At 43.6% G+C, this 12772-nt stretch overlaps 1 protein-coding gene across 8 annotated transcripts in view; it reads right to left on the bottom strand.

Moving 5' to 3' along the window:
* The window catches only part of HERC4 (HECT and RLD domain containing E3 ubiquitin protein ligase 4), an 89019-nt gene that overhangs the window by 18357 nt on the left and 57890 nt on the right, over window positions 1-12772 (bottom strand). For 7 of the 8 annotated variants that reach the window (XM_039546949.1, XM_039546945.1, XM_039546950.1 and 4 more), the window contains 3 exons: window positions 9617-9783; window positions 7826-7892; window positions 7233-7315 (listed from right to left, as the gene is read on the bottom strand). In XM_039546949.1, the coding sequence (XP_039402883.1) occupies window positions 7233-7315; window positions 7826-7892; window positions 9617-9783 (317 nt within the window). Of the gene's footprint in view, window positions 1-3063; window positions 3397-7232; window positions 7316-7825; window positions 7893-9616; window positions 9784-12772 lie in introns of those variants that run through there. The other variant, XM_039546952.1, reaches the window with a different exon arrangement.

Raw genomic sequence — 12772 nt, 5'->3', positions numbered from 1 at the left:
TACACTAATTCCATAAATTGTCCAACTCTACACACAAGTGGGAGGGATTGCTTGTGTGCGCGCGCACGCATGCACATGCATCTGTGATTGTCATGTTGGGTGTCAGAGGTAGGAAAGGTATGCCAATACACGTGTTCCAGGTTCATCTACTAGGTCAGCGATACCCTGGCATTGACAGCGATTATCACTATGGTGTTCACGCTATGTCTGTCTGGCATATTACTAACCAGAGCCAGAGGAGCAGCCTAGCAAACAACGTTATACAAGTACAGAAGGCCATGTGGCCTAGCAAAGAAAGACAGACCTGGACTGTTGTTCAGGGTTTGAGAGTCACTTAGTTTATCAGACTGCTCATGGCATGGAGTCTGTCCACAGAGCATCCTGCTGTTAAGTTCAGGGTCATTCCTATAAAGTCTATCGGCTGCATGGAGGTCAGATTAGACATCTTCACCTTCACACAGACTCCCAAGAATACCAGGAGGCAGAGCAAGGACAAGGTTGCCAACTGTACTTCCAGACAGTATTTACCTGTTAGAAGCCAGTCGTCCAAGTACGGGAAGACAGTGTAGTCATTTTGTCTTCTCTATGGTGCCACCACTGAGAATCCCTTTATGAAGGCTGTAGGTGCTGTGGCCAGACCAAACTGAAATTCACCGAACTTGTAGTGTTTCCTGTCCTAACAGAAACCTGAGGAACCTTCGCTGGAATGGGTGAATGTCCACATGAAAGTAAGCATCTTTCATATTGAGAGCTCCAAACCATGTGTCTTTTCCAAGGAGGGATTTATTGATGCCAACATAACCATGCAAAATTTTAAATTGCAAATAAAAATATTTAGCTGAGTAGGTTAAGAATGGTGCTTCATCCTCCCTTTTTCTTTGGATCTATGAAGTATTTGGAGTAGAACCTTCTACTTGATGCTAAAATGGCACTTGCTCTACTGCTTCTCATTTGAGGAGAGAGTCCACCTCCTCTTGGAGGATCTCCTCATGAGAGTGGTCCCTCAATAGGGGCTGGGAAGGAGTTATTGGAGAAGTTGGAGAAAGAAACTCAATGGTGTAGCCAGAGTAGATGATATCTAGTATCCACTTGCCCATTGTTATAGCTCTCCAATTGTAGGAAAATAGGCTAGAGCTCAGCAAAGTCGATGTCAGAAACATGCAGGGATGGCATCACTTAGGTTGCAACTCAAGTGTCCCATCAAAAGTAACCTTTAGTCAGTGGATGAGGTTGGATGGCTGCCATCAAGGTGGATGGGGCTGAATACCTTGGCCTCTGCACTCCTTGATGATTATGTGGCAGTTTGTATAATCGTTGCTGGTAGAAAGGCAGTGGAAGAGGCCTTGGCTTATACCCGTTTATGATGTTTTCTCTTCATAGCTAGGGAATAAATTCCCAGAGAACGGAAGGTTATTGTGGTTTCTTAAGTATAAAAACTCATCTGTTTTATGGTTAAAGAGGTTGGTTTAATTGAAGGGCAAGTCCTTGATGGTATTCTAAACCTCCCTGGAGAACTCCAAAGAACAAAGCCATGACGGTCGCTGCATTACTATTGCGGTCAATATAGATCTTGATATGGTATCCACCAGGTCCACTGTATCTTGCAGTGAGGTTTTAGCGACAAGTCTACCTTCCTCAACAAGGGCTTGGAATTGGCCCTGTCCTCCTGGAAAAGTATCATCTGTGAACTCCAGGAACTTAGAGCAATTAATAAAAATCACAGTTCGCTAAGATGGCCCATTAGTCAGAGAGTCTGAACTGGAGGCTGGTGAATGTAAATACTTTCCTTCCCTGAAGGTCCAGGTGTTCAGCTCCCTTGCCTGCAGCGGTGATCTTACGGTGCTGCTGCCCCAATCTTTCCATGGCTGCTTGTACTACTAGGGAATAGGGGGCAAGGTAAGTAAACAAGAATTCTGCTTTCACAGAAAAAAAAGTAATGTTTCTCAGGCCTTTTAGAGGTAGAGGTACATGTACATGTTGCTGGTGTATACCTTACCACTCTAGCTGGTTCCTTACTGGCCTAATTCACCAGAAAAGCTACCCTATTGGATCTGGTGGGCTGCAGGATCTTCGAGACATGTGCTGTGTATCTTGTACTACTTATAATGGAATATGAAGTTCTGCAGTAGTTCTTGCAATTGCCTATGCTCATCTGGTGGGGATGGTGAAGATGGGGCAATTGCATCATCGGGTGAGGAACACAATATACAGGTTGGTACTGCTGGTACCAGCAAATCCGGCTTGTTGACTTCCTCCTACAGGTACTCCTGTGTACTCCTGTGCTGCTGTCTAGAAGGAGAGGGGGGATATGACATGACTCTGGTAGAGTGCACTGATCTGGTGTGTCATGCATAAGAATCCCATGGACCCAACAGAACCAGCATGAGGGATGAAAAAACTAGTTGGGCAGGGGCCGCAAGGCATTGAGTACCAGTGATTTCTGTGAGGGTAACCATGGTTGAGTGAAGATTGAGCCCTAGAAACTCTCAAACCTGGCTGGTCTAACCTCCCTGGGCTGTGGAGGCGATGGTCCACCCTGGACATTGGATTCAGCCAACAAGAAAGCTGGATTCAGCTTAATCGGGGATTCTGTTGTTGTCAATGGGAGGAAGTTCCAGCCTAGGGACTGTCTAGGAGAGTAAATCTTTACTGGGGTGGTATCCTTTTCTGGGGGTCAAAGTGACCCTCAGAAGGACTGGGCCTGAAAGAGAAAGACAAAGATAACTTCCAGATTAGTTCATGTCTCCATTGATCCCAGAATACAAGGGGTCCCGGTTGATGGTTCTGCTGTGCCAGACTTAGTGGTTGGTGGGTCCTTATGGGGCCAAGTCGGTACTATTGCAAAGAGCGAGAGTCTCGTCTAGAGCTCTTGGTAGGTCCTGGCAGATATCGCTCCTTCGGCTTGGTAGAGGTCATCGTCTGCACTGGAGCTGCTACCACTGGAGCTTTGCTTCTGTGCACTCTTTCTTCACATTTGGGAGGCTTAGGCAGACCTAAATCTTTAGGACCTGCATGCAAAGACTCACCTGACCTGGAAGGAGTCAGAGAAGCATCCCTTCTCCTGGAAGCAGGTTTAGAGGGGGACCTGTTTTTATGTCTGTGAAAGTGCCTCTTATTCTCATGAGAAGCCCGAGAGGGTGGGTCTTCAGGATTTATCTGATCCAGCTTCTGCTACAGAAAGCACAAAGCTTGAAGACTGCTTCTGATGTACAGGGTGGTCTCCCTGACATGGATCTGACTGGAGTCATGTGGCTTTCTCCATGAGGGGCATCCTCACTTGGAGCTCTCATCTCTCTTGGGTCCAGGGTGGGAAGGAACAACAGATATTACACTGGCAGAGACACGCCTCCTCTAAGGCAGTACAGGCAGCCCCGGTGGTCATTGCTGACAGAGAAGCTGTGAGGACAAGAGAGAGTTTTTAAGTCCCAAAATTTTGGGCACAGTCCTACTCCCGGGAAGAGAGACAGACAGACAGGGTCCCTAAGGTGGGGAAAAAACTATGCTTCTCTATGTAAAATTAAAAAAAAACTACAACAAAACCACTAACAAATTATATACAATTACGTTTGCAAAGGTGAAAGTGAAGGTGAGAATAACTCTGGGCACAGAGGACTCCGATTCAGGCCATGCAGAGGTAAGAAGGAAATGGAGAGGCGGTCAGTCTATACTTTGCTTTATGACCTTCATGCTAAGCATGGGGAGACATCCAGTGCGCAGGTATGGACCAATGAATACTACTGGAAAGATTTTTCTGGTCTCAGGTGTACAAGATGCATGCATACGGACATGTGGAATATACAGAGGGACCGGCACTCAAAGAACTGAGAAATTACAGGTGCTGGTGCTATTACCTTCCCATAACTGCTAACCTCACAGTAAAGTAGTTTAGTGTATTTTTTCCCCACATGACATAAGCCATCAGCTAGAATCTTTAAATATATTTTAAATATTCATTTTTAGAAAAGGATTCTTATTGGTTTCAGAAAAGGAAGCATCTTTTGATTTATTAAAAAAAAGTGTTCATCACAATGTTTCTGGGCTCACATATATAAATTATTAAAAACAGTACTAATCAGATGGCCTATATCTAAATCTAAAGGAACAATTTCACAATCAGTTATAGACAGATATGTCCCACTAAGCCATAGACAGAACATCTAATGTTTATACGGTATTATTCCTTTGACATATGTGAAGCTGACTCATCTAGTCCATCAGTCTTCAGGGGACAACGAATGAAAGAACTCCACCACTAAGAAGGTGCAAAAGGGGACACTCTTGACCACAACAAATATGTAAATTTAATTCCCATATTGGATCTCCAATCTGGAAGCAAAATGTGGTGAGTTATATAGGCAGAGTCTGAGGTTACCTGGAATGGGTCCATAGTTGTTACAGCATGAGAGCCCAAGTCAACTACAAGGATATGTTATCCAAGAAATGTAAGGTGCAGTAAGACAACCTATGCATCATTGCTATTCTTAATGTAACCATATTCCACGACTCAAACACAAGATTAATATTCTCAAATGAGACTATTATTGCATAAGAAAAGCTCCTATCCCTGAAGTCATAGACAAATAGCTAGAACACTCCAAGGAACACTCTTAATTCAAACTGAACTAGGTCACTGCCTACAGAGAGCTGAATTAACTAAGGCCTTGATGTATCAGCCACTCATATATTTATACCTCACCCATCAGATATCTGTTCTAAAAAAGTCAGATGCCTCTCTCATGATAGATGGTGATCAATTTACTAGTGAACAACTCTGCACTGAACAGCATGGACTGAGTAGTGTCCCAATCAGCCAATGCCCTAGGCTTCTGATGGGAGACTTGTTTGCTGACAAAGTATCACACACCTGGTCTGCACCTGAAAAGAGCATCCTTCTTGCTTGTTTTCCCACCATAAGCTCTACGACAGGGGTCATAGCATCAAAGTTCTCAGAAGCTTTGACACTATTTTACTTCACAGGAAAAAAGATTGGTCTCTCACAAGAGGACTGGGAGAACTGGCTCCAATATTAGAGATATATAATAATTATGGATGCAATTTTTACTGAAAGTTACGAGCTTCTTATGGAGGTCTGAAGTGATCGTGGTGAGGCACAGGACTGCTAAAGAAGCAAAAGCAATGCTTAGACTTATGAATGCTGGAAAAAGAGCACATAAGAACGATTATGCATTACATTTTCTGAAATATAAGGTGTTTAGGAGCATCACAACACACAGCCACCACTTCTGGCTCTTTCCTACTGTTGTCAAAAACAATCTGGGAGCACTATTTCGGGGTGGGGGGAAGGAGAGGAAGAGGTAAGGGAGTAGAACAGTGGTCCCCAACCTTTTTGTGGCCAGTAGCACATTCATGTTTTCAGAAGAGCATGGCAGGCACCAACAATTTTTCAAGGCTTATTTTGTATTTGTACATTAAATAATATAAAAAAACATATTTGATATTACATAATATATGAATCAGGAGAGAAGAGAGAAGCCACGAGGACAGAGAACACCGGTGCCCACAGCCCTGGAGTACTCTGTCCCCAGCAGGTGCGGGGCCCCAGATTCTCTTCTCTGCTGGGCACTAGGTGGGCCCCGCGCCTGCCGGGGACTGAGAACACCATGCCCGCAGACTGAGTTCTCGGTCCCTGGCAGGTGCGGGGCCGCGGCCCCGCACCTGCCAGGGACCGAGAACACCGGTGCCCGCAGACTGCAGCCCCAGAGTTCTCTGTCCCTGGCAGGCGCCAGGCCGCAGCTTCTCTCCCCTGCTGGGAACTAGGCAGCCCCCGCACCTGCTGGGAACAGAGAACACCACGCCCGCAGCCTGAGTTCTCTGTCCCTGGCAGGTCCCCTGCTGGGCACTACACGGGCGCACATAAATGCCCCAGCGGGCGCCATGGCAGGCGCCCACGGGCACCACATTGGGGACCACTGGAGTAGAAGGATTGAGAGGCAGGAAGGACTGTGGTGCAGTGCTCCCCCCAATTACACAGCTAGAACACAGACATCAAGCAAACATGGAAGTTGTAATTTTACTCTACATGTTTCCCCACCAACCTAGGTCCAGCCCTCCTGGTGGTGGATGCCAGATTAGGGTGAGGAAAACTAATTCACTGTGGGATATCTTCACTGCAAAGACAGTCATAGCTATGGTGAAACGAGTGTATAGCTCCCTCAAAGCCTCCCACCTTTCCTCATTACTCTATACTTGCCCCTAACAGATCCAGTTGCAGAAATAGTTTTCAGATATCGGGCTATAGGCTCAAGCAGCAATCTACCCAGCCAAGCATATTTTCCCTGTCCTCACAAACACTCACTCCAGCTGTAAACACATGTCATGGTCTCAAGGAACATGTCCCCTGCTCCACCTGTCCATGAAAAGGAAGCAAAAACAGGAGCATGCAAAAAAGAAAAACTAAGGAAAGATGAAAATACACAAAAAAACCAAAGGGAAAAAAAGACCAAAGGGGAGGGGAAGAAGAGAGAGAGAATGAACAGGGGGAGAGGGGGAGGAGAATTGGTAGCAACTAAATCAGGGCTCTTCACAAAGGGACAAGTGGTGCCATCCCCATCTGCCAATACATTGAAAGGACTGGAGTGGAAATTAATAAAAAAAAGAGGTTGTTTTAAAGAGAATAGAATCCACGATTTCCATGACAAAAATCTCTGCCTGAGAATGCTACAAGTTCCTTACCATCAGACTCATTCACCTTTTCTTCAAAGGAAAAAGATGTCCCCAGAACTACATTTCCAAAATTGGGGGAGGCTACAAAACTGCATCAAAAAGGAGGCTTTGATTGCTACTCAGCAAATTCTAATTATACTCATGTTCCTTGCAGGTCAGTGCAGTTTTGTTTATGTTAATCATTTAGCAGTCTACAGCCATTACTAAGAGATACGAGTTGTCTTCTCTAGGGAGGCATATTTAGCAAACAACCTAACCTTATAAAACAAAGAGAATTCTCTAAATGGGCCCTACATAGCTTTCAAGTTAAAAATTCGAGTTGAAACAACGTACTTCAAATAGCAACTAATAAATTACAACACGAATTATGTTTTCTCAGCAACTGGAAGAATTCATCATGTTAAATAAAAGCTTTTTTCCCCTATACCAAATATGCTCATTTCTGGATCAGAGCAAGTTATGTTTAGCAGTCAAGTTATTCCTTTCTGAAACAGGCTAAAATTGAAGCACTAACTGACCACTAACTTGCACTGTTATAATTCACTTACCTATTTTGTTTGACCACAGGAATGTCGGCACCTTTAGGAATCAGCTCTTTTACTTCTGTTGTGCCAAAATTTTCCACAGTGATCTGTTTAAAAGTAAAATGCAGAGTACACTTCATTTACTGTTCCAAAAGACCATTTCCCTCTACTCAGGGCAGGTCTACACTACTGCCTAAGTTGATCTAACTTACGTTGCTCGGGGGTGCAAAAAAGCACCCTCTCCCCGAGCAACACAAGTTTCGTTCTGCTCACACTGCTGCTATGTCAGCAGGAGATGCTCTCCCACCGACGTAGCTTATGCTTCGCGATGAGGAGGCGTAATTACGCCAACGGGAGAGCACTCTCCTGTCAGCACAGCACGTCTTCACCAGATGCCCTGTAGAGGCACAGTTGCACCAATGTAGTGCTGTACTGTAGACTTGCCCTCAGCCATGGGCAGTGTTTCACAATCAGCTTAACATTAAAATACCAACTGAATGCAAAATTCTAATAGGAGAGCAGCTAGTGTTTTTGGTAACATATATTCTGCCAGAGGTAATCATAATGGATAGTTAAAACTACAGGTAAAATACTTTAAAAAAAATTCAAAAGCTTACTGTAAAGTTGAGACAAAATGTCTCCTCTATGTCATCTTCTGGATAGTCCAGTAACTGCTGCATACTTCTGCAAAACAATATATTTTGTCTTAATCTCAATGCATTGAAAAATTAACATATGTTGAGTATATGTTCTCAGTATTTTGTGAGTTATGTATCTTTCTACAGTTATCTTCTTTGGATTTCTCACTTAGATGATTAGCATTTAGAAGTGCAAAGTTAGGAAACCCTCCACTGATTCATATTTCATTTAAGTTGAAATGCAGCACAAAGCTTATTGAACATTTTCTTTAAAAGCAGCAAAGAATCCTGTGGCACCTTATAGACTAACAGATGTTTTGCAGCATGAGCTTTCGTGGGTGAATACCCACTTCTTCGGATGCAAGTCGTATTCACCCACGAAAGCTCATGCTGCAAAACGTCTGTTAGTCTATAAGGTGCCACAGGATTCTTTGCTGTTTTTACAGAACCAGACTAACACGGCTACGCCTCTGATACTGAACATTTTCTTGTTTTTCCTTCATTTCTGAGAGGCCTTAATTCCTTCCAATTGTCTACGCTAGAAGCAAGGTGAGGGGGTTCTTATTTTGGAGTTGGAAAGGAGCAAGAGGGTTCACAGAATGAGAAAAGAGGTAGGGTGCTGAAAGAAGTAGAATGATAGCAGCCTGATCCTTCGTCTCAGTACCTGAAATATGTATTTCAATACTGTTTATGGAGTAAGTGAAAAGTCTGTACAAGAAGAAAATATTTAGTAATAAAAGGCAAGTTCTACAAGAAGTCTCTTCATTGAATTAATTGGGAGCTCAGAGGGCTCAGCATTTCAAAAATCCGTTCAAGCTTACTTACGAAACTAAATATAGATTTAGGAGGTTAAACTTTAAGTCCTCTTTTTAAATTTTGCAATGCGATTTATATTGTTGAATTCTGATTCCTCATTTTGCTATGACCTTATATGCTATTATATTTCTTAAAATATTTTCTCTATCTCTTCTTCATTCCTAGCAATCTGGCTTTACACCTAGACATAACACAAAAAAAATGGCACATATTCCTTTGGCTGATGGAAGATGGCAGAGCTGCAACCCAAAAATATATCTCAATCTCCCTTAATTGCCTTGCACACGTCAAACAGAGGTGGATGGGAACATGGGACACTACAGTTATGAGTCATTGAGGAAAATGTATTAATAGCCCATCAATCTAATTCTTTGGATCCTCCTCAAAAGAGTATGATTTGCCAATTGGTCAAAATGTTGTTTTATTTTTGTTTAATGAAGATGGGAACAACATACATACAATACATTAAAAATAAATGGTTTTCTCTGAATTTTCTGGTTTCAAATACTTCAAAAATTGATATTAACTATATATCCTCAGCAAATAAAAAAAAGTTCAAATTCATAACATGTACTTGTTTTTGAAATATGCAAATCAATGTCATTAGAAACTGAATAAACTGCCTAAAACTGAGATTATGTTCAAAGTAAGATGAGTTATATTTACAACACACACGTCTGAACCGAAAAATTTCAAAATTTGGGAACATTAAGTTCCAAACAGGAAAGAATTCTTAATCCCAAAACTAAGTATCTGAAAGTAGGGGTTTATAAAACAGTAGTGTAAATCCAAACTCAACTTTTAGCCTAACGGTATTATTCTAGTTAGAGCTTTTTGTCTATTTATGGAGATATTATTTATTCAATTTCTTGTACATTACAGGAAACTACAAAGTGCATTTAATAAGAAAGATGATACACCGGTTATCCTGTCATTCAATTTATATTGGCTCACCTGCCAACATCAGGCATTAACTCTTTTAAGTCATCTAGGGAAGGCTTCTTATTCAACAGCTTCTTGTACAAAGCCAAGGGGAACTGAAGGTCTACAATAGTAAAATTATATATTGCTAGCCCACAGACAACACCAATCAAATGGAACAAGTCACTGTCTTCAAAGGTCTACGATGAACAGAAAATACAAGAGTTAAGAGTTAAAACATTTGTCAACTTAAAAAAAAGAAAAAATGTTCAGATTTTTAATAGGTTTATATCTATTTCATTTACATTTTCTATAAATAAAAATATAATCTTATTTCACAGATATTGTTAAAACAGGTAAGTTTTTAATCAGTTGAGTAAGACTGAAATCCAAGGAGAAAAAACGGTTACCTAACCTTTTGTAACTGTTCTTCAAGATGTGTTGCTTATGTCCATTCCATTCTAGGTGTGTGCGCGCCCACGTGCACAGCTGTCAGGACATTTGCCTTAGCAGTATCCGTATGGCTGGCTGTGGCGCCTCCTTGAGTGCCGCGTTCATGCATCGGTATATCAGGCGTCACTGGCCCTACGCCCTCTCAGTTCCTTCTTGTCAGCAACTCCGAGAGGGGCAGGTAATAGAATGGACATGAGCAACACTGTGACCCGTCTTTCCGTATTCTTTATGGAAATATGCTTATGATATGAATGACATAACTGAGATATGTTACTTTGGGTGACGGCCACTGCCAACACTTCAGGTACAACAATGGAAAAGCCAGACAGGGCGGATGGCCCATCAACAGGGACAATGGACTGTAAAAGAGCTTAGTCCTCCTGTGAAGAATGGCTACAAGGGTACAGAGTCAGGTGGTCTTGTCACCTGATACTAAAACATTATCTGGGACTTCTTGTAACTTTCCACTGAAAAGGAAGGGGAGTCAAACTAGAAAACAAAAGACTCTCGCCTTATGCAAATCCTATTTAACGGTGGGAAGTGAGGTAATCCTGGTCGTCAGTTCTCGCCTACTACCCCACCCAAGATGATTGCTGGGAACAACTAAGACTGAATGGGGGAAGAACTGGGCCCAGGCTGGAAAGGCGTCTGGCCTGTGAAGAAGATTATTAGAACCACATTTAGGATGAGAACGCACATGTAACCAGTTTCTTTAGTGTATTAAGCTTAGCTTGCGTGCTCTGTTTTATTTTCTTAGTAAACTGCCTTGTTCTGTCTGCTACCTCCTTAACTGCTTAAAAATACACCTGTTATAGTTAATAAATTTATTTCTGGTTTATAATACAACCCAGTTTATATGATTTCTAACTGGGTGGGGGGCGAGAAATTGTGCATACCATCTTCCACATTGAGAGAAGATGTGAATATAATATATCTTTGGGTCTGTACTCCAAGGGAGGTGGACATCTGAGTGCTGGAGCAAGTCCCTTAAGCTGAGTCTTCCCAGCGCTGATCTGCAGCTGGGGTGTGACCCTACCTGTGTGTGTGTGTTAGAGGAGGTTTTAAGAGCCTGGCTTAGCAAGACAGGTTAAAGGGGGCCCATGCTGGCAGAACAGGTAGACTCAGTTGTATCTCAGCACATCAGGTGACATCCCAAGAGATCCAACCCGTTACAGTACATGTCTCGAACAACAGTTATGAAAAGTAGGTAACTATTTTTTCTTCTTCAAGTGCTTGCTCATGTCAATTCCATTCTAGATGACTCACAAACAGTATTTCTGGAGGTGGGCTCAGAGTTCACAGTTGAGCAGCTTATAATACCACTCTACCGAAGCCAGCGTCATCTCGGGTTTGCTGGGTAAGCACATAGTGAGACGTGAACATATGGATGGCTGACCACATGGCAACCCTGCAAATATCAGAAATTGGCACACAGGCCAGGAAGGCTTGTGCTCTCGTTCAGTGGACGGTTACGATCGCGGGTGGAGGCAGGCTATGATCCACGATGAAATTCTTTGGGTGGACACTGGATGACCTTTCATCCTATCTGCCACCGCAACGAACAATTACGTTGACTTGCGAAATGGCTCGGTCCTCTCTATGTAGAAGGTTAGCGCTCTCCTGACATCTAGGGAGTGCAACCTACATTCCTTCTCAGATGTACAAGGCTTTAGGCAGAAGACTTGTCCTGGCTTGTATGAAATTGGAAAGCACCTTGGGCAGGAAAGCCAGATGTGACTGCAACTGGACCTTGTCCTTGAAGAACACTGTATACGGCAGCTCCAATATAAGTGCCCTAATCTCGGAGATCCTTCGGGCAGAAGTTATAGCCACTAGGAGTGACATCTTCCAGGAGAGCAGAAGAAGGGAACAGGATGCCAAGGGCTTGAAGGGAGTTTTCATGAGCCACACAAGTACCAGATTCAGGTCCCACGGAAGGACTGGGACCCAGACTTGGGGGTAGAACCACTCTAGACCTTTAATTACCAGACCATCATGCTATAAGTGAAGACCGAACTGCTCTGGAACAGAGGGTGAAAGGCAGATATAGCAGCCATGTGGACCTTAACTGATGAAAGGAACAAACCCTGGAGCTTGAGATGCATAAAGTAGTCCAGGATCCGCTGCAGCGAGGCCTGCTCAGGCTAACCGCTTGGGCCGAGGCCCAGCAAGTGAATCGTTACCATTTGGCGAGGTAAGTTGCTCTAGTGGAGAGCTTTCTATTCCTCAGTAGGACCTGTTGGACTCGGGTCAAACATTCCCACTCCTCAGTAGTTAACCATGGAGCAACCAACTGTGAGGTGGAGTGCTGCCAGATTTGGGTGCAGGAACTGGCCATGATACTGTGACAGGAGATCCAGCCAGTGGGGCAGTGGCATTGGGATCATCACTGACAGGTCCATGAGTGTGCTGAGCACCTTTGCTAGTGAGGCCAAGCCAGGGCTATCAGGATAATCTTGGCCTTGTCCTGCTTGATCTTCATGAGGACTTTGTGAAGCAGTGGCACCAGTGGGAAAGCTTACATCAGAGCCCTCAACCAAGGAAAGAGAAAGGTGTCCAACAGGAAGCCCCTGTTGACCCCCCCTGGGAAGTCCACCTGGGAAGATGAACAAGTCCACCTGGGAAGATATCCACTTTCGGAAGATCTGGTCAACCATATCGGGGTAGAGAGACCATTCGTGACAAGACGAGAAGGTTCTGCTGAAGCAATCTGCCAACATGTTCCTAGCTCCAGGG

Source organism: Mauremys reevesii, linkage group 7, assembly GCF_016161935.1.
Source record: "Mauremys reevesii isolate NIE-2019 linkage group 7, ASM1616193v1, whole genome shotgun sequence".
In the NCBI taxonomy this organism is placed as follows: domain Eukaryota; kingdom Metazoa; phylum Chordata; order Testudines; family Geoemydidae; genus Mauremys; species Mauremys reevesii.
The sequence above is the reverse complement of the archived record's forward strand: the minus strand, read 5'-3'. Positions and strand labels throughout refer to the sequence as shown.